Consider the following 26,769-nt stretch of genomic DNA (forward strand, 5'->3'; position numbering starts at 1 on the left):
AAATTTTGTACAGTGTTTTATTAATGTAATATCTAGTAACTGTTAAAGTTTCTCTGCTTTGTGATTGTTTTTATGTGTGTGTTCATACAACCTTAATGCCTTTCACGTACATTTTAATTCGCTTGACATACTATAAAGCTTCGAGCGTAATTCAATTCGTTTATTTTCTTCCTTTGAGGAAAGGATCGCATTTATAAAGTATGTGTAGGAAGTATCGGCGCTATCCGTACGAGGAAAATTTCTGCCTTTTGTCTGCGTCAAGTCAGTTAAAGGGTTAACGTGTTACGAACGTTCCATGTTTCGTTGTAAGAAGCGAAGAGAATCTGCGCTGAAGAATGCTTTGAATACTAGCTCAAGGAAAATAATTGTACCATTATTACATGAATGAGGATAATTCTCGCGCGTTTATATCGCAATTCGCTTCTTGTCGACGTTACGGTGAAGCTTGAATGAAATAGATGCGAACTATTGTTCGAATCAACAAAAGGAGCGAATGACAATAGCAGGAAATAAGGGTTCGTTCATTGTCAGCACCGCGCAATAAAAAGAAAATCTTATCTGAATTCGATGCTACATATATCAAACACTCTCTTGATATCTGCTAATCTATCTGGTGCATTGATACAGTTGTTCGCTGAAAAATATTTTTTCAGATCCACATTTCTCTTTCGACGATCTCCCAATTATATGCATTAACATTAATTATAATACAAACCTTCGTCTTCACTTTATAAAAAAAATGTAAAAACATTCAAGGCGATTTCTTTGCTGTTAACGTTTAATTTCTTCTTATTATTTCCGTTAATTGACTGCGGTTTAATTCCCGAAGTTTCGATGGAACGAACGTTAAGGACGGGATCAGAACGAGTTGGATTTATGCGGGATTTATTCTTAAAGTCGCGCGTGAGCAAACTTATTCGTCCCCGTGGCGTTTCACAAGCGGGTTCGTTCGATTTGATGTAAATTATACCTGAACGTGGTAAATCCTGGCGCGGCGGACGGGACGCGTTTATGCAGGCATCTCGTAGGAGACTGATCCCTTCGATTAGCTCAGAGAAATCGTACATCCATAGTCGCCCCCGACTCTTATTTCATCCACTAAAAACTGGGCGATCCTGAAATCATCATTTTTAATCCGATAGTTCGTCTCGGGAATTATGAGAGTTATGCAGTGGGAAATTATGGTGGAATGATTTTGCCGTGGCTAGAAGCTCTCTGCATTATTCTTGAACCGGTCGATCGATAATGTATTTACTCGCGTATCGCTTGAGTGAAATAAAAATTTCAACGCATGCGTCGAATTTTGCATTGATTTCCTGGCCATCACGCGGTTAATTGTATTTCACACTCTCTTTTGAAATAGTTTTGTGAAAATCCTGTACAATTTACGTGTCGTGAAAAATAAAATTAAACAGGTCACGGCTGAGATTAACCGATATAAAGTAGATTGATCTGTTCGAAAACGTAACGCGATATCGCGGCGATTAAATAAAGTAATCGGTCTTTCTCTTTCTCTATTTTATGTAATACATCTGTTGATTGTGATAAATGTTTTATCAAAACAGGACTTTGTAACATACTTTGGATCTTCTTTTTTCTTTACACAGATACGTGAAACTTATTTGCACATTGAGGGTCGGCATAGAATAATCAAGATTGTACGAACTCTTACATGAAAACAATGACAAAGCATTGAAATTTTAACAGTTACTGAATATTACATTAATATAAACCTTGCTCCTCTGTAATAAACATTTCTTCTAAAAATTCGTTGCTTCAAATATTCTTACGGCTCATACAACCTTAAAAAGTGCTGTTAAGAATTTATAAACTGGTAAAAGTAAGAATTCATTCATCAAACTCATTCAACTTAGATCGGACATAAAATTGACCTGAATTCATTAATATTGTTTATCAGCAAATTAGGTATTTAACGCCTTGGAACAAGTAAGTTAAACTTCATCTATGCTGATTAGGTACGGTGACTAAACTTGAGCCCACGAGACTCATTATACGAATACAACCGGTCCGCAATAGGCCGATTCACGTTGAACTGGCTTCGAGATTTCAGATCTAGAAATCATAGGATTGTTAGTAAGGCGACGTGCGCCTAACAGCGCCCGAAGGTCCGAAGTTGACTGAAATTTTAAGCAGGTTCGACCGGATCAGCAACAGGCGTTTCTGAAACTGTTGCTCAATTTTTTGTAATCAGCCAATAAGTCCTCGAAGTTTCAAACTTTTGCATCCCGAATTATTCGGCAATGACGAACACTCTCCGGGTTTCGAGAAGTTTTCACTCACCCCCGTTCTGAAAATAAAATCCGCGCTTTCGAAAGCGTTCGGTTCGCTCGATTAAAAACAATAAAAGCTCGAGGCACGCCGCGGTGACGCGACGACGTTTCTTCGGTTCTTAAGAGCCGAGTGACTGCATTTACGAAAATAAACGTCGTCGTAAATCACGCGACGACCCGATTGTAGTCTTTGAAACGGAGCAGCGCGTTTCTTCCCTTTTATCAATCGAATGGTTTTAAAGGAGACGAGATTCGCCCATGTGTCAGGCTCGTGAAATTTTTCGAACGTCGCGAAACGGACGTTTGTCTAACGATAAGTTCGTTCTGTCGACCGTGTCTGTCGATAATTGATGCTCGTTTTCCACGTGTTAATGTTAATAGACTCCTTGAGAGTCGATAAAATTGTTAATAACGTGGCATTAATAAGACGTTCGATCGAATGAGCAGAACGATTTGTATCTCGTCTGCACGTTGCTCCTTTCGCTGCGTATTTAATATGAGAGCTCTCTATCTTGATGCACGGAGCGAGCCTTGAGAAATCGCACGAAGATAACCGAGGAATTCTCACTTGATGGTTTAAGGTTCACCGCAGATCCCAATTGACCGAGTGCTCCTTTTACCAATGGCAATTGGTTTTCATCCTGCGATGAAACAAAATACAAGCTCTACTTATGTAGCTTCAGAAAATTTCCAAAAGGATATACAAAATGGCAAATGTAATTCAAAATGTATTTCGATTTAAGAAATAGTAAGTAATAGTAGGGGCTGAGTCAAATTGGTAGCATTCTACTGAAATCCCGCACAAAGGAGAGCAACTGGGCGGACATTTTATGGACATTTTAAAGCCACTTACTTCCTTTCAAGTGGATTTTATACTTCCTTAAATCCGGGCGACCATCAACAAAAATAACTACGTTAAATGCAATCTTATTTAACTACATGGGCCATCTCGTACATCTTTTACAATCATTAAAATTGAGCAGAATAATTAAACAGATCCTGCCTTTTTGTTTTTAAGTATAATGCTATAAATGATGGAAAATTGTGTCGGTGATAAATGCGACATGAAACGTGTTAAGATGATCGTTGAAATTGAGTCGCAGAATAATTAAACAGATTCTGTATTTTTTTTTTTTTTTAATTTAATTCTATGAATGATGAAGAATTTAGCGGGTGGTAGATGCGGAATGAAACGCGTCAAGGTGATCGGTACGTAGATTAATTATCATCGGTCGATTCCATCTGCCGTTTTATTTTCGCGCGCCACGCGATTAAGATGTTCATTCATCATACGCCGGGTGCGCGATCCAGCTCGAGTTTCTACATTTTTAAATACGTCCGCTCATTTGTTAGCTATCTCTCCGGCTTCGAGAACTGGTTGCAAAAGATTCACCTGTAGCATTCAATGAGAGCGAGATACGGACCACGCGCGCGCGTCCATTGAAGCGTACCAACAGTTTCTCCTAGATTCCGTTGCGAGATACCGCGTTTGGAACGTCTCGCGGTTGGGTCGCGGGATACTTTAGGTATTCGCGCGAGTCGCACAGTCGATGTTTTTCGTGGTAATTCATCGCACGCGCGACTGTTGCCTGTCCGGAAAATGAATTGTAACACTCGAAAGAAAAAATAAATCTCTCGCCGTTGGGGGTCGGCATAGTTATTTGAAAGATGGACGCAGTGTAAGGGTGAGGGGGCGGGAGGGTATCGGGACGAGAGGAAAGAGCAGAACGGTACGTGAGCGATGGAACAAAGCGAAGTCTCTTTCGAAGAAGTTAAATGTACTCTTTCTCCTCGCGAAATTTATTTCTGGAAGGAATGAAATGTATCGATAAAATAGCTCTCGCGGTGGAGAGAGAAAAGAGTGTCCCGGCGTTCGGGAAGAAGACATTCTTCTCCGTCCAATAACGCTTTAGCCCAAGCCACTGGTCTTTAACGAAGCATTTCTCTTTCGGTGGTCGTGTGGGAACGACCGGCTACTGACCCGCTAGTTCCACTATTTACGACCACGGTGCAACGATACGTTTTCCGTCTTTGTTCGCCGGCTTCTTGATCTGTCAACGCCTGCGGCACCGCGTGAATAAATTCGCGTTCGTCGGAACAACGCGGGAATGAAGAGGAACAGCTGAGCGTGGCAGGTCCGCGAGCCGCGGAAACTAGCCATCGAACCGTGCGAAATGACGCTACTCCGTTTCCTTCCGGCCCTTACCAGTTCGCCTGGACGACGAACCTTAATTGCACGGTTTTTATATTGCGCCGTAATTTCGATCCTTGCTCCGTGCGTCAATTTCGTTTCGCGTAGACTTTTTTTTAATACCAATAGGCCGGCTGTGAACGCTTGTACAAAATCTTTAAATCTATTGCGACTTGTGTTTAGGATATTTAAAGAAGCTACATGAATTTTTTTCGAATTCTTTTCAGATTTTTACCCACTGAAAGACGCGTCGCACTTAAATGACCCACGTGTATGGTTTAAAATGTACCGAAAATACGTTTGCGGAGTGAGGGTGTAAGTTATTCCATTGATATCTTTTTCATAAAATATTGTTTAGTATTCGTAATTGTAAATGCACATTTCTTATGATTATTCGAACGAGCCTCAAGGGAGGGACAGTTAGTTAATTATGTTAAATTAATACACACGTAGAACGTTTTGAGGAAACAGTAAATAAACGTTCAGGAATAATGATATTATTAAATGTGCACCTAAATTAGTGATCAAAGTAAGAATAGAGTTCCGTTACGAGCTCGCTAAATAGTCGACGTTCGGAAGATTTATTTGCATTGTCTAGCTGCATCATGGTACATACTTAATCGATATTCAGGATCTGATTTCACAGTTCACAGTTCACAGTACGTTTCCAGGTCGTGGTTACGCAGTTGGTAGAATCGTTTGTTTCGGAAGCGACGCGCATTCGCATCGCTCCGTAACAGGCTGTTCGTTTCTAGGCTCGATTAGCGGCCTGAAATAGATTCTCCTTGCTGGCTTTACCTTTTAATCGATTTCGCAGATAATTGCAGGGTTTCGAGTTTAATGGTCGTTTTATTTTTCTGTTTCTATACTAGTTGAGAAATATTTGGGTTCCTACATTTCCTTTTCTGGTATTCGATTGATTCGATTCGATGTCTAATTGCAATCACCGTACATAGTGGGTGCGTATTTGTAAAACCATGGGTTGAAACGGAGAGTAGGCGGGGAAGGCGGGTTATTAACTTCCCGTCTGTTCTTCTCTACATTAGCTTGAACTTTTAATGGATTTTGCATTCGCAGATAATTGCAGGGTTTCGAGTTTAATGATCGTCTTAGTTTTCTGTTTTCATCCTATTTAGGAAACATTTGGGTTCCTATATCTCCTTTCCTGGTATTCAATTAATTCGATTCGGTGTCTAATTGCAACTAATCAACATAATGGTTGTGTACTTGTAAAACTATTATAGAAATAAAAGGCGAACAGGCGTGGAAGACGGAGTATCAGCTTTAGTTAGTTTGAACTCTTGCATTCGCAAGTAACAGCATCGTTTCGAGTTTAATGATTGTTTGAGTTTTCTGTTCCCATCCTACGAGGGACACATTTGGGTTTCAAACATTTCCTTTGCTGGTATTCGATTGATTCGCTCCGTTGTCTAATTGGAATCGCGTAACGTAGTGGGTGTGTACGTGTAAAACTATAAGAAGGAAAGGAGAGCAGGCGTGGAAGGCGAAGTACCAACTTCCCGTCTGTTCTTCTGCACGTTAGTTCTCCAACTCACGAACGTGCACATGTCGATTCTTTGCACCAGAGTCGCGCTATATGTGTAGCTTGATACAACGATTCACGACCCGTTTTTGATTCTGTTAGTTCCTCCTATGAAGATAAGACTTGCAAATAGTAACAAATCTATGCCTCATTTTTTCATTAACAGATTTTCTATATTGCCCAGAAATCATTTGGGGAACTGAACCCTACATTCATATTGTTTAACAAGTGTAAAGGAACATGCATTTTCAAATTAAAAAAGAAGTGGAAATCGGTTTCTTCCAAGAGAACATCCTAAGCTGTACATATCTTGCTTATCCTTCCCTCCTCGTTCGAGGCCGAGGTCCACGATTTAGGATGGAAATTCGCGATCCTCGCCAAGAGAATTTGCGATCTATTTTCGCAGTGATTTTGTCGACGTGGTCCACGCATGAAATCAATCCCATAGCAGAGAGATACACGGCCAAAAAATTTAGTTCTCCGGAGTTTGTCACGTGACCTTGAATGACGTCACCGAGGCCAATAGGAAACCTTCCAAACCCGAGCTACCGGAGCAAGAGTTCGTGTGACGTCATCTGCGCAGTAAAACCGACGCGCATTCTGTGCCCAGCGACGTGACCGAGATAGAATCAATTATAAATTTGTAATAAAAATCTTTCTTCTCTCGGTCCTCCTATCATTTGAAATTTTTCTCTATGTTCCAATATAAAACGAGCAATGAGAATGACTAGAGGGAACGCGTGTATAGATAATTAATCCCCAAAATTAATTTCTAAGTAATTCTTGTTTTCACGAGAATTGTTCATTAATTTCTTGGTCGTTGTCATCTCCCGTTGATTAGTAATTGGGCATCATAAAGGGAAAGGTACCGGCGATGGTTCCGAAAGCGACCGAGCAAAAGAATTTATCGCGTGCGACGTGTGATGGAACGGGAGAAATATATACGCTTTTATAGCAGAGGCTAGCGGCAACGTCGCAAACCGTTTGTCGGACTCAGCCGTCGAGTCACCGACTTTTCGAGGCCACGGCACGTTGTGTGCCCGTGCGTTTAAATTCATTTCGATTACGGGCGCAATCTATCGGAGCTGGGAAATATCAGCTCAAGGACGAGGTTCCCTCCTCCCCTCCTGTTCTCGGCGATCCTCGCGCGTTCGAATCCCGGTCGGTAACGCAGAGATTTACTTTCCCTCCTCCGTCCGCGTTCCACTTACGATCCAACCTTGCAACTCCGAACGGCAACTCTGCAGGGTTCACGCTTTTTTGTCCCTTTTAATCATTATTTTAACTGTTCCTTTCTTTTTACGCACAATCGTGCGATTCATTATAGAGGAATCTTTTTGCTAGCAATATTGAGCACGTTCCTTGTTTTCTGTTCTTGGAAAGTGAGGCGAATATCATTGACGGGAAGGGTATTACTTATTAATTTACTGGCCTGCAGGAGAAAGTGATGAACTGATTCTAATTCATCTACTAGCCTCCTTAAAGAGTAACAGATCTCATCGTCAGCCTGATTTCCACGATAGCTGAGACATTTACATCCAAACGAAATTGAGAAGGAAAGTTTTTTACGATGTAAAAAGAGTGAAAGGTTCCACTAAATTATGCTCTACTTATTTACCCCACAGTCGTTTGTAAACGATGTGTGTAGATAGAACTCGAATTATATTTATAAATTCCATTTAAAGTGTTTGAATTAATTTACATATAAATTGAATCACTATATTAGATTCAATGCTAGTGTACAATGTTAATCTAATATTTGAATTTAAAAGTCTGAACAAACGTTTACGATTTGAGTTTGACCGTTTAGACCGAGGGAACTTTGAATGGTTAAAGATTTGCCGTTCGGGCTCGCGTTCCATTACTGATTCCTTGGGACTTCTTGTAGATAGGACAGATACAGCATATTGTTGTATTCAATTATCGTGCAAGGAAGCGGAATGTGGATTATCAGTTTAAATGTTTGTTGCCAGTGTCGTCTCGATAATCGTGCTTGAATTAAGACCTTTTACACGAAACGCAGTAAGTTTATGCGACTAAAAAATAGTATACATAGCGCATATATTGCATATAATAGTAGTATATATACTGTGTCCCCGGATTAAATGATCAAACTGCACTGGTACGTTCTATGAGTAAAAGTAAGAAAAACAATGTTACATAAATATTGGTCTGTAAATGCTTTCTAAGGAAGTTATAACAGAGAAATTAATCTAAAGTCATTATCTAGTTCGTTGTTGGCACATTGGATAGAACAAAGTGACAATGTTTATGAGACTTGCTGTTTCTAGCCATTTTACTATCCCTGAACTAAAGCAAAATGGAGAGCAAATTCTGAGAGTTGTATTCGTAACGGAGGACGAGACTTTGAAATGGAAACGATCTTCTTTTCAATGTAATAAGGCTTGATAACAGATATTTCAAATAGTTAAATATGGCGAGAAGGAGCAGGTTTCATAAATGCCGTCGCCTTATTGTTACACTCCGACGTCCGACTTACCAACAACGAACTCACTATTGACTTTAGGTTCATTCTTTTATTATAACTCTTTTATATGTATGGTGATTATATTTAGATGGTAATTCGGTTAACCCGTAATTTTTTTAACTTCAATATTACTCATTTAATTTTAACTTAATAAATATATACTTTATCTCTCTTTTATGCATCGCGTAGTTTTCCAACATTTATTTATACAAATTTGTTCTGGTAACGTCCACGATTTCGTTATCTGAACGTCTTGCGCAACGTTACGTTGTTGTTCGCCGTACGAAGAATCAGTTATTGTTAATATGAATAAAACGAATGGAAAAAATGCTGTCGTTGTAAATAATTCATTAAATTAAATGCAATTCGTATGAACTATGATATGTAATGTCATATGAAAATGCAACGTGCTTTGCAGTCAAAAAATGATGCAGTTTCACATTACTACTGTACTTATAATATATCGACGAGAACGAGCACGTTATTAAGAAAGCGATTAATGTACTTTTGGAGTCTTCGTATAAAATGTACTCATTTGATGTTGCTTCTGGAAGGCTTTCTTTCCCGTGCGTTACAGGTACACGTTAGAGTGCAGTTTTGATTTAAATATCGTAGAAATGCTAACTGCATGTGTACGTAACGCGAAATCAGCGTTATGCTGTTACGTTATCTTTCACGCGAAACTGTAACGACGTAGTAGAGTTCAGTATATGCATATTTGGTTGAAATGAAACCTTTTTTTTCTCTCATCTTCGTGTACCATTTATCTCTTAAATGAATAAAATATGCGAGTGAGAAGACGTGAAAGCCGATGTGCTACGACATTCAAATGGATAGGTGTATTTCAAAGATTACTTTAAACAGTTCCCACATAATATAATATTCAACAAAAATGCTTTATACTCTTCTGCTCGGGCTAATTTCTTTTCAGTCTTCGTATGTATAATAGTACTACTATACCTTTTCTACATATGTCGTACGGAGAATTGAGTTGAAGTGTTTCCGCGGCTTATTGATCTCGTGATTTGGATATTAGTAACGAGGCAATTTATTTTTTACAGATTCGGCACATTAGGCAACAGGAAGGCTCGAATAGTCATGCCGTACAACAGGGGGAAGTGTCTTCTTCGAATCCTAACATACTGTCCACCGATCAAGTTGGTCCTATTTTACTCGAGGTACAAGTCAATTTAAATCGAACCCCATCAATCTATTCTATTCTTGTTGCTTTCGTTCATTGACACATGTACACACACTCGGAGCGTTTCAGTTCGTTTTTGATCTTATTTAGCTACTTGCGGGCAGCACTCGTTGCGAAGGTCTAGTTCATTGGACACTTCGTCAAGATCAATTGCACATGCCTAGCAGTTTGCGTTTAATAAATAACAGTGAACATATTTATGGAACTACCTTTTCGTTTAAAGGTCTCTTTTCTAAATTATCTAAAAATAATTATACGGCGTTGTGCTGAAAATAATTCTCAATCGCTTCGAGATAATTGGAAGTTAAACGTGAGAGGTGCAAATTTCTATGGGCGTTAATTTTCGTGACGGAAGAGAGATTAAATGTGAAATATGATAATGTTCTTCGATCATTTTTCGAAACTCGTTACCACTGATTTTTCTGAGCCGCATATAACAGGACATAATTTAACAGCCAATTAAATGACCATTGCCTGCACATGAACCCTTTTATCTAATCGATATTGTTTTTCTTACTTAACAACTTTTCATTCTTGTTTGACGTTCAACAGGATGCTAGTTCTAAAATTTAACGTGTCTATTGAAATTTTTGTTCAGGCGCTAGATGGCTTTTTATTTGTTGTAAATACGGAGGGACGAGTGGAGTACGTAACTGATAACATAACGCAGTACATAAATTACACGAAGGATGATGTGCTCGGCAAGGATATTTATAATATTATTCACCATGGAGACCACAACACCTTCATGCCGAGCTTGTTGCCTATGCCATTAGGTTGGTATATATCTTTCTCGTATACCGTCGTAATTTCTTTCACGTTTTAACCCTCTGTAACTTTCAAGTTACACATTCGTGTGCCTATGTTCTTTCAGTTTTATTTCTTATCGCTAGTCTTATCGCATGCAATATGCAAAATTATGTAAAATATGTGGCCATATTTTTGGGGGCGAAATCGGGGACAGGAAAGAAGGTGGGAATTATAAACAAACAGCAAAATTCTTGTATTGAATCATTTCATAAATTATTTATTGAAAGGAAGAAAAATAAAAATGAAAAAAAAATTGCTTAGAGCGAAAAGAATAAGAATAAAAAATGAAGTCTTCATGACATAACAAAATCATCTCGAAATTGATCAATCATGAAAATTTACAGAGTTCAAAATGAACCGAACCACTTTGTAGAAATATTTGATTATTACAATTTAGTATTAATAGAAGGAATGAGGAGGTTAGTTGCAAAAGACACATTTTTGTTTTATTTGATGCTATATAATTTATATATAATGTACACTATACAAATACGGAACTAAAAAATAAATACAGAACATTTGTCCGTCCATTATTTTAAAAAAAAAAAAAACTGTCTACGGAAATACAGAACGGATAACCACCGCAGTTTTAATATGTGTAGGGGTTGAAATAAATCCTTGTGTAATGTAATTAAATTTAGTGGTTACAAAATTTTTGAAGCAAACAATTCTTTATTAGCCATTTTCTGCTATAATTAATTAATTATCGGAATGGAATGTCATTCGTCCCTGAGAGTACGTACACGATGAAATATTTATACGCGCGCTTCGCGTGCGTTGAGGGTAGTTACGATAATGTAACATTTGAATCTATTTAGTGAGTAGCGCGTGCACGCATACTTTCCAGTTTATCTCGCTTTGTTATGGAACGCCGGTAGCGGTGCAACGGAAAGATTTATCTTGTGTAATGAAAGGAGATATAGGTTTGAAATTTCGAGCACAGCAGTAATGCGATGCCATCGGCGAAGTGCATTGCACTTCGATGGGTTTGTCCTATCTATCTAAAATAGAAATAAAAAAAATGAAAGTATATTCGTAACATTTTAATTAATTATTGCTAATGCAGCGCGTCTGACTATTTGTATTTACTCAACATCTAATATGTAGTCTATAAATTTAGAAAAATAAAACAACTCATAATTCTGTCCCGAATAGTCATTTTTCTCTTGAAAAAGATTTATCACGTTTAGTGAATGGCCAAGTCGATCTTTTTTTATTCCAAAAATGATTCGCAAAATTTAATGATGAAAAAAAATTGGTCTGTGATCCAGGCTGGACGAACGAGCAGCAGCAGCAGCCCCAAAGGAACCGTACGTTCAGTTGCCGCTTCTTGGTGAAGCCTCCTGATGATAAGGAAGAGACTATGGAAGAGAAGCAGCAACGAGTATCGAAATACGAGTCTATGCAAATCTGTTCAGCTCTTTTGCCAAATAATAGCGATCGTCTCGAGACTGGTGACGTGTCCTCTGAATCTTCGGACAACGGTCCTTGCGTAATGTGCGTGGCTCGCAGGATACCACCGAACGAGAAGCCCATTGGTACGCCCATCGAACAGTTCACTGTCAAGTTGGACACCACGGGGAAAATAATCGCGGTTGACATTATCTGGCTGTCACCTCCTTACTCAGAATATCTAAGCAAGGTAACACTTCTCTTTCCCTTTTTTTATAATACTCTCCTTAATCCTCGCTTATCTCGATTGAGGAATATTAATTTTTACTATTTTGTTGCAGGATTTGATTGGCACTGCAATAAAGGATTTGTGCCACCCTCATGATCTCAGTAAACTAACCGCACACTTGAACGATACGCTTCAAGTTGGCGAGAGTACCAGCGGTGTGTACCGGCTACGCGTTAGTTCCGATAAGTACCTTAACATTCAAACAAAGTCGAAACTTTTCAAAGCCAGTGTGATGAATACACTCGTTACGGACTTCATTATGGCCACCAACACCATCATTGGGTAAGTTGAATCATTCTACTTACCTTATGTATGCGCAAGATATTTTATTTTTTAATATAGTTGTGCATCATCAAAACCGATTCAGTCTCGGATTATTTTCATAAATATTTAACTTATTCCTATTGTTATCTGATTAATCTGAGTCTGAATCAATACATTGATTACCGGAAGGTGAAAATAAAAAATTAAGAAGATTTTGTCACCAAAAAGTATTAATAAATTAATTTATAAGATGATTAAAGAAGTGTACGCATACGTGCGCTACGGTATTCAGTGTATTAGTTACAACAAGTAATATTAGAATTACAAAAAGATATCGAACGAATATTATCAGATCATTGATAACTTGATACTAATCATAGACGAATAGCGCATGATAATTGTACAATCAGTACACTTTCCAGTATTCCGTGGCTCGTTTAATTGTCTTATAATTAGAACCGTTTAAGCTGTTTAATATTGGACGTTCTGCTAGTTAATTAAGTTAACGTATTACTCCACATCGCTTAATTACTCTTCTGTTGGAACACAGGCAAGGGTGACTATATCTACACATGTTCTCTCTATAAACTATAAACCTCCCGTTGCGTTAGGTTTTTGCTAATCAGTTCTGTTTGCCTAATTTTCCTGAATATATCGCTTTAATAATATATTAAACCAATTCGGCGACAGGGAAACAGGAGAAATTCAAAAGAATCGAAATTAATTTGACGATAATAATAATGTTTCAATCCCTCCCAAACATTGAATTGTGTTACACCAATTCGTTCCAAAAAAATTTTCCATATTTATTCCGTGGTGGTTTTTTAGGCTTATATTTTAAAAAATCTTGCATGCTTCGCGACACACGGGATTTTCCTTCCGGTGTTGGAGATCTGGCCACTCTTGAAATTGAAAAAAAATTCTTTTTACTCATACTACGATGTTTTAGAATTAGGACCACGTTCACCGCTTTTACATATTGCTTTTTAACACCATGTCTGCTAACAATTATTTGTTACCATGTATCGCACGCGTCGGCCTTAATCGTTATCTCGATACACGATCTTTTTTCCATGTAATGTCTGTTCTTAAGCGTCCACATTTTTCACACATTATCATCGTTGAAAAAATCCGTAATGGCAAAGGTTGCAACGTACAGTGACAATGTTTGCCGTTACGTTAAAGTTCAGACAACTTCTCACGATCCTTGCCATTTTCATTCTTAATTTACGAATTTCGTGACGTTCGACGTGAACGAAAAAGAAGGTGATCGCTACACGGCTGTAATCGATAATTGGCTGAAATTCTTCTTAAGCTATCAACAAGTCACGTGAGAATGTAAATGCTGAGACGTTCGAACATGCTAATTGCTTATTACCGTATTAGTTATAACCGCAGGTTTTATTAAGAAATATTGTTGATGTTGCTAAAGTGTTTCGCGTTCACCTCGAGGTATTCACGTTATCGTGTCTCATATAGTGTTCAGGCTACAAGTACTTAGCGAAAGTAAGATTTATGGTGATCATGGTGGAGTGTGGCAAGTCTTACTTACGCTTGTGCAACTGCAGGGTAGCAAGGTGGCTCGTTGGACGCTCAAGGTTTCTCGGTAAACAGTGCACGAGACACGAGAAACATTATATTTCTTCGCGCTTCAAACTCTCTCGTCTCAATTGCTATTCAACGACTTATTCTTCTCCATTGGCTCGTATCGTTCGGACGATCTTCATTTTCTCACACAACGGGACGGAAAAACATAATACTTTCGCGTCGAATTCAGTTTAAATCATGCATTGGCATTTTACTCCGGGAGCTTTAGAGGAGGCTACCTAACCGAGCACTGTTCACCGCGTGCAATTGCCTACCCCATACATTAGATAGTGTACCTACATAGTAATGTTTAGTGTTAGATTAAACAGAAAAAAATCTCGTATATTTTATGGTAACTGGCAAATATATGTGTTGTTTTGTTTCTTGTCCATGATAGGGACAATGACTTAACGCCTATCGAGGGTGGTCAGCTTTCCAACAACAAAGTGTGCTCTGGACACTCTAGTAACCGTTGTGCGAATAATAGTAATAATAATAATGGTAACAATAACAATAACGTGGGTGGCCCGCTGATGTCCGTGGCGCATCTGAACGGTCAAGTGAGTGGTATCAGTGGTCGGGGGTTGGCGGGCACGTCGTCGCACACGGTGGCATCCTCCTCGTCGTCGAACTCGATAGTGTTTAGCGCGGCCGAGTCTTGCAACAACCCCCTGCCGTCGCTAACTACCAGTAATCCGTTCAACCACTTTTCGGGGAACATGGACTTGGAATTCGAGCTCTTCCCCAGTTCCACATGGGACTTGGATAGTAGCAGCGGTTGGGCAGATAGGCCCGAGTCGAGAGCGAGCGGGCCACCAAATTCACGACCACCTTCCCAGCCAGCTCCGACATCTCCGAGTCCCCAGGGAACGTTCTCCTCTAATACAGCGGTGGCGCCTCACTGCAGTCCCATGCGCGCGTTCAGCCCGACCTCAGGCAACGCAGCTCACACCTTCAGTAATTCGTTCCCCTTCAGTCCGCTTCAGGAATCACAGACGTCCGCCTTGACGAACAACGCTGCTAGTAGTGTTAGTGCTAAGGGAGCTGCCGCCGCCGGTTTGACGCCCAAGAGGCAGGACGAAGGGAAGACCGCCGGGGGATGCTCAACCACCAACCAGGCCACCATGGACGTCGGGAACAATACCGCGAGAAACACGGCGACGTCTGTTGCTGGTGCAGCCGTTGCTGGCGGCGCGGCTGGCCAGACCAGCGCCGCGACCCCGACCTCGGTCGTAGAGACTCAAAACAGTGTTGTGTCCACGGAGTCCGGTAGACTCAGAAACTTGTTGACCAAGGGAGCTAGTGCTAGTGAGGATAGTCAGGACAATACGAATAATGATTCCGAGAGCCAAAATAAACATAGGATATTAAAGATCTTGTTGAATCAACAAGACGAGGACGATTTTCATCCGGAACATAATAGTAAAGTGCGCACGAGTCCTAGCAACATGCCAAAACCTAGCATGGAGCATTCGAAATCTTCGCTTGGAAATAATATGCTGCTACAGGTAAACGAGCTGATCATTGATATCCAATTCACGTGGCATCGGACTGGTGTCACTCCAGTGATTTCAATTGCTTTGCGTTACACATTATGTGTATCTTCTCTACCTCTCGTTTTTCTCAAAAGTCTGTGATCAGCCTACTGGTTTCTGATTTAATACAAGATCGAGAATATCTTACTACGAATTAAAAATGTTTACGCATATTTTTATATAACTATTGGCTGATTGCGATAGGACTTTCATATCCAGCTGGTAGTTAGTAAATTTAACTCATCTGTTTTTTAAGCTGTTGAACGAGAAGAATGACGATGAGGACGAAGAAGCACGCGCCGGTTTGAAAAAGAGGAACGAACTCCTGCAACAACTCTTGAAAGATCAAGACGACGAGAGAAAGGTACAAGAGCAACAGGTTGGTCACCATAAGTCTTATACTATAACACTAAACCTACCTACACACTTTTCTTGTATACCTATTCCTACCGGTCAAAATTACCGGTCATGAAAAAAAAGTTATTATTTTAACAATTAAACGTAGATAATAGTCAATTTATTTCTGAATGAATTAATAAATGAACAACTTTCATAAAATGACGGCAGTTTTATTTCCATATACTTTCAATTATGAGCTTGAAAAGAGAATTAAAGGTGAACGGTAGTTGATTGTACAAAAGTATGAGAATGGTCAATTTGACCGATTTTGGTAGGTTTAATGTTAACATAGTGTTGAATAAATCTGCTCGAGTATAAAAGAATATTCGAAATATAGTGTCGAAATAAAATAACATGTTGCAAGTATGTATTGACATGTTTTCTGATGTGAATATTAATGGATTAACGAGAGATGAAATTTGAACAGTGCAAGTCACAGACTCGAGAAGAGGATTCGCTATTGCGAAGCCTAGGATTTAGGAATACCACTCCATCGCCGTCTCAATCAGGTGACAGCCATGGTAGTTCAACTCAGGTTGGTCAGAAGAGACCTGGTGAAGATGGCGATTTGAACATAGCAGTGAAACGGCCCATGGACGGGTCGCATCAAGTGTCTTCTTCCGGCACGTCGACTGCGACTAGCAAGCTCTGGGAGAAGAACAAAATGTTGGCCTCGCTGTTGGCCAAACAGCCACCTCAGCCAACCACTATCCCACCCATACCTGCATCTGTGATATCGGCAACGCCACAGGTAATAAAAAATTAAATAATTATTATGTTCATCCTGGGATAAAAACGATATAAAAAATTAATGAACTTTATTCGTTACTTATGGTAGGATAAGCTTCGAAGTATAGGATTGAAACCGCAACCGCAACCGCCACAGTCGCAATCTCAGCCACAATCGCAACAGCAGCAACAACAACAGCAGCAGCAACAGCAGCAGCAGCAGCAGCAACAACAACAACAACAACACCAGCAACAACAGCAGCAGCAGCAACAGTCGTGGGCAGGTGGCAGTATACAGTCGGTTGGTGGTAATACGATTACGACGACCGCTACTTCCGCGCGTACGCCTCTCCAAAGCCAGTCGAGACCACTACCTCGTCAAGCAACCAATACCTACCTCACTCATATGCTAAGTCAGGTAAGGACTTAACACTTTATACAGATCAGTTTTGGTAAAAGAAAATGCAATACTCGACAAAACTATGGCATCGCTAATTTAAATGTAAATGTAATTTGTTTTTAGTGAAATTGAACAATTCTATTAAAAAATAAATTGCTTGTTTACAGCAACAAAGACCTCAGATGGGTCAAATTGATTCAGAATTCACGGGCAGCGGGGAGTATCGCCAAGCAAGTAACGATCCCACCACTTGGGATAATCAATCATCAGATCCAGATCTATCCGATATTTTAGATCAAGTTATCGAATTCGTACCGGACGAAGCTATTGCAGGTATCGTTTATTACTACCACGACGCGCATGAAATAGTATTTAATGTAAATTCTTTGACTTACGTCGGGCGTATATGACTCGACACTTTCGCTGTCAAGGAATAATCGCAAATTATTGTGATTTTGCTTCTATTAACGGCGCTTCGTTCCGAAATAATTGCCAGCGAACTAAAGCTCACACACACACACACACACACTAGTGCGGAGTATACATATGCGCGCAACGCGCTACGGTGTGACAGCGAAAGTACTTAGGATTATAGACAATATAATTTTTATTCAATAGATTCGTCTGCGATAGCAAATCTGTTAGATGTAATCGAAGCGCCGCAAAACAATGCGTTGAACGAGAAGATGGCGATTAACGCGATACAGAAGTCGTTGATGTTATGCGAGACTGCCGTAAATCCAACGTCTTCCACCATAACAATTCCTGGCACGCCTCCAGCTTACTCTACCGCGGTAAGTTGATACCCTTTCCACGCGCATTTTCTAATGTAACACCCGCGCGATAATTATAATTGTACCGTATCGTTTAATCCGCAAGAGTTATCATTATTACTTCTCTGTTCATTGTATCCTACATGCATAATTAATATTGTGTGGGTAATACAATTTTAGTTGGGCACGACGCCCGTAACGACGAGTCATAGTTACCAGCCACCACCGATGTATCAACAGCAACCGAGAATGAGGTTTAACACGCAGCCGGGTGTCAGGCAGGCGACCACTCAATTCACGCAGCAGCAACAGTTGCAGTTGCAGCAGCGAACGAAATTGATACAGCAGCAGCAACAGCAGCAATTGAAGCAGAGGCTCCTGCAGCAGCAACAACAGCAGCAGTTGCTCATTCCTTCTAATGCTACAGCTACGGACCAAATTACCACCGGCATCCACAATATCGATAATCTTCTCAACAACACCGTTGCGCCAAACGTATCATTACAGGTAATGAAAGTAATGCATATTTTACACGTTCGGTTGTCTATTGAGTTAAGAGTTTTATATGATGTTAATAAATTGTACTTCCTCCAGCGATCGAGTGTACCAGATTCACAAGTGTCTCCAGGATATGGGGGATCCGTCCAGATGCCTTCCGGTCATCGACTTGCTCACTCGTACTCTCATCCTTCAACGTTACCACAACAGTAAGCAACGTTCAGATATACAAACTATACTAAAAGCAGCGCATTTAAATTTTGGTATACATACAATGATCTTAATATTCTTAGACGCGTCTAAATCTTCATCAAAAATCAGAACGATCTATCCGAACAATAAAATACGTCGTCTAAAAATATCTATACTATAGATTTTATTTGAATCGCAAGTGAAATACTTGTATGTTTTCCGAAAAAAAATGTCAGGTGGCTTGCTTTGGATAAACATCAATCATTAATGACCGGACAACTAATTAATGATTTTCTTTGTTTCAGTCCCATTGTAAATAATAATTTCAACAGCGGTCAACAAGTGTCTGCTGCGGCGCGACTCTCGCCGCATTCCCCGGCTGGTATTCTGTCGTTCTCGCATCCCCAGCCGTTGTCACCGCGAGTGACGCAAGTACGTGTCACGAGTTATTTAATTAGACGGGTTGTCCTAAATGCCTGTCGTGTAGTTTCATTTTTATTTTTAAGTTCTATTCCCGTTTCATTGAAAATGGTGCACGCGTGACCTGTTTATTTCGATCTGTTGCTTAAGTTCGCACACGAGAGCTCATAAAACATAAAATTATATTCTCGTAGCTCTCGTTTCCGTTTAAATATCATTTGCTAAGCTTAGTCCGACACGTTTATGTTCCTTAGCTTGACGCCGTGAATATTCAATTTTTCTTTTGCATTTTGTGATCAAGGGCAACTATGGTAATACCCCGAGATTATTCAACGTTAACCAGGTGAGGTCGCAGCAACAGCCGACCGCGCAGCAGCAGTTGCAGCAGCAGCAGAGATCGATGCCGTCGCCAGGGACACCGGCGTCCGCTCGGCAATCCCCGTTCCCGGCAGAAACCTTTCCCCCGCCCACGTCCCCGACCGCTAGCCAGTTTCCTCCTGGTCCCAATCCCGGTGCTCCGAATCCTCCGGCCCAATATCGGTTGCAACGGACCACGTCTACACCTTCAGCCACGACTCAGCTCCCAGGTAGGTTGATGTGGAACTCTTCAGTGATAGTTTTTTTTTTAAGTTCGTGACAGACATTTCATACCGTGAACTCTAATAAATTTTCGTGGTACATATAAAACAATGGACATTCCGTATGAAAAAAATTAAAGAAGAACGATTTTAAAACAGTGTTGTACAAAAATCGTGTCAGCACAGTGTCATGTTAAACGTGGTTCACGCATAATTTTTATTACGGCTATTAATTACGCATGGGTGCGTTTGTTGAGGATAAATCGTGTATCGATTGGAAACATTGTGATCTTTTTTTATGTGATCGTATTATGTACAATAATGTGGTATGCGGATAGGATATTTTGCGAGGGATCGTAAATGATTTTTGTTATGTGACCTCCTTATATAATCACAAAGGTAAAGGAAGCGTTGGTATAAATCATGTGATTTAATAAATACATTTTTTGACAAAAGGGGTAAGTATATAACCGATTCAAGTATTTCTTCGTAGTACGCGATTTAAATGAAAAGAGACATTATAATTGTATTAATACACGTATGCTTAATCAGTTGATATAATTAATGGCATATCTAAAAACTGAAATAGCATTACAATCACCGGTTTACAAAAAAAATGCAGAACCTTCAAATCATGATTTGAATCGAACTGAAGCATAAATTACTGTAATCAGATGACGACTTTAGAAATATTTGCATTTACTGTCGATGTATACAATTAATAAAAAAAATGAGAATAACAGTAATTCTACCGGAGCTGCACTGTACTGAACGGATACTGACACCTCGGAGACTTGCGCGAGTTTTAATACGATGACCAATGCAATTCCTGTTGAGCTGTCCCCACAGAGATTGGAACAAAATCGACTAGAGTCGTTGCAAAACGTTTTTATTAAGATATACGCGAGAGGAACAAGAAGATAGACAAGCTTGATGTTGCAGGTGGGGTAGGTTCGCCCCGGCACTATGGCGGAGTGAGTAAGGAACAACCTCTTCTTTCACCTAGTCATCCACATTCGGGTTGCAACCCAGCAACACCGACTCATAATCAACACAACGTAACGAATACCCAACAACACTTCTCCAACCAACAACATTCTTCTATGATATACCACACGACCGCCAATACAATCAACACAGCTGACATGCAGAACAATCAGTTCTGTTACGATCGGACGTCTGTTCCACTCTATTCGTCAGGGCCCGGGGACACGCAGGATGCCAGGCCTTTGCCTCCCGGTAATCCTGTCAATCACCAATTGGGTGGTAAGTCATATGACCAATTAATGTCATGTGACCATCACTTCGTCATCATCACATCCCCTTCCGTATGCGCCCTTCTTTGTATCTAAAAAAAAGAAATGGGTATCTCGATTCCAGCGAGACCATCTATCAAACGGCATGGTATTCATTCTGTTCTTTTTTCCCCTACATTTTGGTACATGGAAAAGCACATCATTCTTTATCACCATCCACCCATCGATGTATCGACCCTGAGCAAGTGTACATAAGACGATCTTAAGCTGCAGCGTTTCGTGCGTTCGATGTGTCCCCCTCATCATTATGTACGCCCCGCAAACTTCCTCTTTTCACGTTTCACATGGGAAGCGGTGCTTGTTGCGTGGCTAATCAGATGCTGTGGCATTCCCTGCGATTCGGTTAAAGTCATTCCGATCGTTTCGAAGTCGATGACGTTTCATCCTCGTACACTTATCATTATTCATTCTTCCCGTCATCAAGGATCAACTCATCTCTGCTTGCGATCGTCACGATAAAGTTATGCTTGAATCACCTCCCACAGTTTAATAGTAACCCTGCTTCCTTTACGAACGTTCAATGAAGCCCTTTGCTAGCCCCTCGCCCTTTACAGTTTCGATCAGTCTCTAATGTCTTGCTCGAATTCGAGCTTCTGGTTTTCTCACAGACTCCATGTAGATAGCAAATCAGATAAACAGAGCACCGTTATCTTCTCATCGCTCTATCATACACCTATTGATGATCATTGAAAGACGTCGACGCAGTAAATGTTGCATGGTGCTTTTGTTCATAGTTTGAGACTCGGCTACCATCATAACTATGTCTACCCGGAATGAATTCTCACATTGTAATACGAAGTCAAGTCGAACACTGATTTCTCAACACGATTAAACGAAATCAAGAAATATCTATCGTTATTTATTACTAACATCAAAAATCTCTCATGTTTTCATCAGACTGTCGTTTCATTTTGTGAATAACAAACAAATTATACATGTTTCTAATGACAGTAGATCGATTTCGTCAAATGTTTGCCATTACAAATATTGTAAAAAAAAGTCATTGGAACATGCGATTGGGAAAGATCAAGTGATATGTGTTCAAAACTCACACAAACAACGATGTAACATAGTACAAGTTTGTCCCAATTCACGTGACACAGCCCCTTCTCACACTAATCCCGACGACACAAATATAATGTTCGATTGTGCACTCTACTTCCATTTTTAGCGACATAGAGACTACACTTTCCTATGGTGATTGTAGACACCAATGTACTTATATGTAATGATATAGTAGATAAGTCACGTAGGAAAGACTGTCCTTTGTATCATATCTTTTTTAGGTACCTTTCTGTGACTCGTATGCGTTAAAATCACTGTACTTTTAAGGTGGACCGGAAACGGAAGCGGGCAAATAGCTGATGAGTAAATCTAATACGAAGTGGTTTAATAATCTCGCATATGCTCGTGGATCGAAATAAAACATTTGCCCGTTTCCGGTTCAGAATGTATTCGCACATTTAGTGACTACTTTCGGCACTTCCGGGCCACGTAAAATTAGCGTCACTGTCACTTGCACCATATTATGTATACGAACTTTATGTTATAACTAATATATGATACGCATTGCTATTTTCATATCATAAGATTAAAAATTTGTTGTACAACTAAAATTAAGGTAGAAACGATAACGTGCGAAAGCTGATTGCTTGCACTATTTCTTATCGCTAAGTGTACAATATGTATATAATACGGCCCTTCAAATCTCTCAATAACGATTCACTTTATCTATATGTATTTCACGTTCATCATCACGAAATTATCTTTAAACAACCTAATTCGACATAACTTGATGTATACTTTGTGTTGGCTTTAAAAATTCATTACTCATAATTTATTGACTTTTGTACGCTTATTGTTATCACGCTGTCTCGTTTTTCTTCTATTTGTGTTTCTTCATTTAATCTGTCATCAATGCGTATCTATTTTTAGGTACATTTGTCTTTGTTTTAGCTACATTGTCGTTGCGTTATTTTATAATTGGAGCATGATCAGTGAACATGCGATTGGGAAAGATCAAGTGATATGTGTTCAAAACTCACACAAACAACGATGTAACATAGTACAAGTTTGTCCCAATTCACGTGACACAGCCCCTTCTCACACTAATCCCGACGACACAAATATAATGTTCGATTGTGCACTCTACTTCCATTTTTAGCGACATAGAGACTACACTTTCCTATGGTGATTGTAGACACCAATGTACTTATATGTAATGATATAGTAGATAAGTCACGTAGGAAAGACTGTCCTTTGTATCATATCTTTTTTAGGTACCTTTCTGTGACTCGTATGCGTTAAAATCACTGTACTTTTAAGGTGGACCGGAAACGGAAGCGGGCAAATAGCTGATGAGTAAATCTAATACGAAGTGGTTTAATAATCTCGCATATGCTCGTGGATCGAAATAAAACATTTGCCCGTTTCCGGTTCAGAATGTATTCGCACATTTAGTGACTACTTTCGGCACTTCCGGGCCACGTAAAATTAGCGTCACTGTCACTTGCACCATATTATGTATACGAACTTTATGTTATAACTAATATATGATACGCATTGCTATTTTCATATCATAAGATTAAAAATTTGTTGTACAACTAAAATTAAGGTAGAAACGATAACGTGCGAAAGCTGATTGCTTGCACTATTTCTTATCGCTAAGTGTACAATATGTATATAATACGGCCCTTCAAATCTCTCAATAACGATTCACTTTATCTATATGTATTTCACGTTCATCATCACGAAATTATCTTTAAACAACCTAATTCGACATAACTTGATGTATACTTTGTGTTGGCTTTAAAAATTCATTACTCATAATTTATTGACTTTTGTACGCTTATTGTTATCACGCTGTCTCGTTTTTCTTCTATTTGTGTTTCTTCATTTAATCTGTCATCAATGCGTATCTATTTTTAGGTACATTTGTCTTTGTTTTAGCTACATTGTCGTTGCGTTATTTTATAATTGGAGCATGATCAGTGCGGATTTTTAATTGATTTATTTTCTACTTTTAAAATACAATCTTCTTTGTTTTCCTTTTTGGTAAATTTTGCAAACATTCGTGAAACCAATTTTTTACATTCTAAATATTTATTGAAAATCATTGATACAATTAAATAGTGATATATTAATAAAATACTGATAGAAGCGATAAGACTCGCGTAGATAAAGCGACTACTCGTGAATGAGGTGTATAAAAGAATTTGAACTTAATCATTCTCCAATTTTTATTCGACGTTAACGAATAGATACGAATCCGTGGTTCAGATCGTCTAAGTAATTAAATTAAGAAGGTATTACTAATAACGACGCATCGAGCTTTTGTGATTAATCATTGTCACTAAACGCAGTGTAAGCATCGTCGAGTACAGTCTACATTAAGTGTCTGCCGGAGCTCTGTTGTGATATATGTGACTAAACCAGATGGAATCAAAGCTTTCACGAAGCTTCGTCTCATAGCATATTTATTTATTATTTTTTTTCTTTTAACTCTCTGTTTTTTTTTCGGCAAGAATTTCATCGTGCTTGAAAAATCATGATAATGTGGACGGACCAGGTCGATTTATTACAGGATAAGTCACGTCATCGATGTCAACGCAATATTGTAAATACCGCATTTTTTAATAAAGCATTCATCCTGGACCCTTGACTAACTTGTACGTTATGGCTTGCACAGTACTCGAGATGTTATTGTCTGTGAATGAAAAAGGAACGAAAAGAGACATGAAGACCGTGGTCGATTTACTATGTACATTAGAAAAAGGAGTTGACGATCTCGTCTCGTTTTGTCATAGGAAACGCAAGCAGCACCTCGGAGTTCGTGAGACAAGAGCTCAGAGCGATCGTCGGCGCGCGAACGCAGCAGCAGCAACAGCAAAGGGTACCTAACAACATACAGAACAACCTCTCTGGTCAAGTATCTCAGGACGATCTTGAAGCGCTCGGCCTTACGTTTGAAATGTCTTCAGCAGGTATGTCAATCGGAAGTGGGGGTTCGTTCTCACTTGTAAGAGTCGCGTGTTAGTCGAAAGGACGATCACGAACAGCTTATAAAACGAACGAAAAAGAAATTGATTACCAATTCATTGATTTCTTTTTCTTGGCAAATTTTTTACTTTAATCGTTAACTGGAGGAATTATATTAATCTTCATTGGTTTTCGATTACTAACAAAATCGTAGCGTCTCGCTGCATTGCCGTTTCACTTTTTCGACTTTTAATTTTAATTCCTGTACGTTGTAAAGGAATAGCGCCGCGTATCATGTTGGAAGCTGTGAAAAAGTATTACAGGGATCCTACAGATATAAATTTTATAATTTCCCTTCACTTGTACCGTACGCAATCCATACTTAAATATTTTTAAATTAAAAGTGTTAGGAAAATCTGAATCATCTGAGACCTCTTCAATTGTATCTCTGTTATGTACCATTGAAATACCTATTTCTTTCATGCCCTAAATTCGCAATTACATTGAAATTCGAAATTGTTGTAGTTAAAAATCAAAAGTAATAAAACAATGGCCCATTCATTTGTTATCAAATTTTTTTAAAAGCTTTCGATTGTTTTATACTTTTTGTACGAATCTAAGTCCGTAGATCTGTTTTATTTCCATAGTTCATAGTAGGATAGTGATTGAATACGGGCACAGTTGTCTCTCCGCGACTACGTAGAAAAATTCATTTGTGTTCCCCGATTTTCACGAACCATTCAACTACCGAAAACAATAAAACAGTCGGGTTTCGCAGCATGTACTCCCTGTTGTGTTCGCGAGAACAATATAGCTATGTTGTGTGCCTACTGCATATATGTACAGGATTAAAAGGTGTGCGTGACGTAAGAGCACAAATGCATACATCTGCTTCTTGTAAGAAAACGCAATTATTCCTAATGAAAAAGAGAAAAAGACTGGTGGTAACGCCTACTGTTACAATGTCCTAACTAGGTGAGGCTGTGGTTAACGATGGCCCTGCAAAGAGCTGGGCCATTGGGAGTGCCGGAAGTGCCCCCTCGTCCTCCAGGGTAAGACCCTTCCGACAATTACTTTTACGTATAAATTATAGTTAAATATTTATTATACATATACACACTTATTTATCTCTCTCCTTTACATATTATACGATTATCTTATTTTTCAATTTACATTTTCATTTGATTTTGTATGCTATGTCTTCCCTTCTTCGCTTGGCTTCAGAACTTATTGTGCACGACATTGTTTAATGAGTATTTTTTATTTCTTTCTCTTTCTCTCTCTCTCTCTCTCTCTCTACGCACTGAGCGTAAAACTTGTAGGGGGTATTTGATCGTTCTCTTTTTGCATGCGTCACTTTGAACGTTGATACATTTATTTAATTCGTAGATGCGAGAATACGCGAATACACTCGAAACATTGACGCTGTAAGCTGTTAGCAAGATGCTGTAACTCTTGCACCGTGAAACAATGCTTTTCAGGCGGTTCTTATAATATAAAAATCGTTTCTTCTTCTGTTGTTGGAACGTGCTCGAACGATTAAACGTATCGATTAGACAGATTCCTGTTTCTGTCTTTCTGCTGCAACGTGTGGGTAAATCAACTTGTTGTACGATTGACAGCAACGTGGATGTACAAAGGATACACCAAGCCAGAGTATGAGATTGTTTCGGTTTTTTCATTTCCCAAATCTCTTTTTCGCGCTTAGGGGAACGACTGTCGTCGACGCATGGGTTTTGTTGATGAAACGATCTCATGAAGTATTTGGTATTTCTCTGTATACTCTCCTCTGATTCTCTCTAATTATACTTTGCGTACAATTAAGTCAGAGAATTAATGGAAGAAATAATAATTTAATAATCCATTAGAATTGAAAATATTAATCTGCTAGAATA

The 26,769-nt window shown here is 39.3% G+C and overlaps 1 protein-coding gene across 8 annotated transcripts in view; it reads left to right on the top strand.

The window, feature by feature from the left end:
- The window catches only part of LOC108628886 (nuclear receptor coactivator 2), a 49,159-nt gene that overhangs the window by 18,331 nt on the left and 4,059 nt on the right, over positions 1–26,769 (top strand). The window contains exons 4-20 of one of the 8 annotated variants that reach the window (XM_018031103.2): positions 9,575–9,691; positions 10,313–10,490; positions 11,796–12,166; positions 12,258–12,487; positions 14,454–15,564; positions 15,848–15,970; positions 16,418–16,741; positions 16,829–17,137; positions 17,287–17,452; positions 17,738–17,913; positions 18,073–18,399; positions 18,487–18,599; positions 18,888–19,014; positions 19,346–19,589; positions 20,523–20,846; positions 24,703–24,879; positions 25,850–25,926. In XM_018031103.2, coding sequence (XP_017886592.1) covers positions 9,575–9,691; positions 10,313–10,490; positions 11,796–12,166; positions 12,258–12,487; positions 14,454–15,564; positions 15,848–15,970; positions 16,418–16,741; positions 16,829–17,137; positions 17,287–17,452; positions 17,738–17,913; positions 18,073–18,399; positions 18,487–18,599; positions 18,888–19,014; positions 19,346–19,589; positions 20,523–20,846; positions 24,703–24,879; positions 25,850–25,926 — 4,494 coding nt within the window. Of the gene's footprint in view, positions 1–9,574; positions 9,692–10,312; positions 10,491–11,795; positions 12,167–12,257; positions 12,488–14,453; positions 15,565–15,847; positions 15,971–16,417; positions 16,742–16,828; positions 17,138–17,286; positions 17,453–17,737; positions 17,914–18,072; positions 18,400–18,486; positions 18,600–18,887; positions 19,015–19,303; positions 19,590–20,522; positions 20,847–24,702; positions 24,880–25,849; positions 25,927–26,769 lie in introns of all 8 variants that reach the window. The other 7 variants (XM_018031101.2, XM_018031102.2, XM_018031100.2 and 4 more) reach the window with 7 other exon arrangements.

Source organism: Ceratina calcarata, unplaced genomic scaffold, assembly GCF_001652005.2.
Source record: "Ceratina calcarata isolate Rehan_Ccalc_2016 unplaced genomic scaffold, ASM165200v1 scaffold546.2, whole genome shotgun sequence".
Classification (NCBI taxonomy): Eukaryota; Metazoa; Arthropoda; class Insecta; order Hymenoptera; family Apidae; genus Ceratina; species Ceratina calcarata.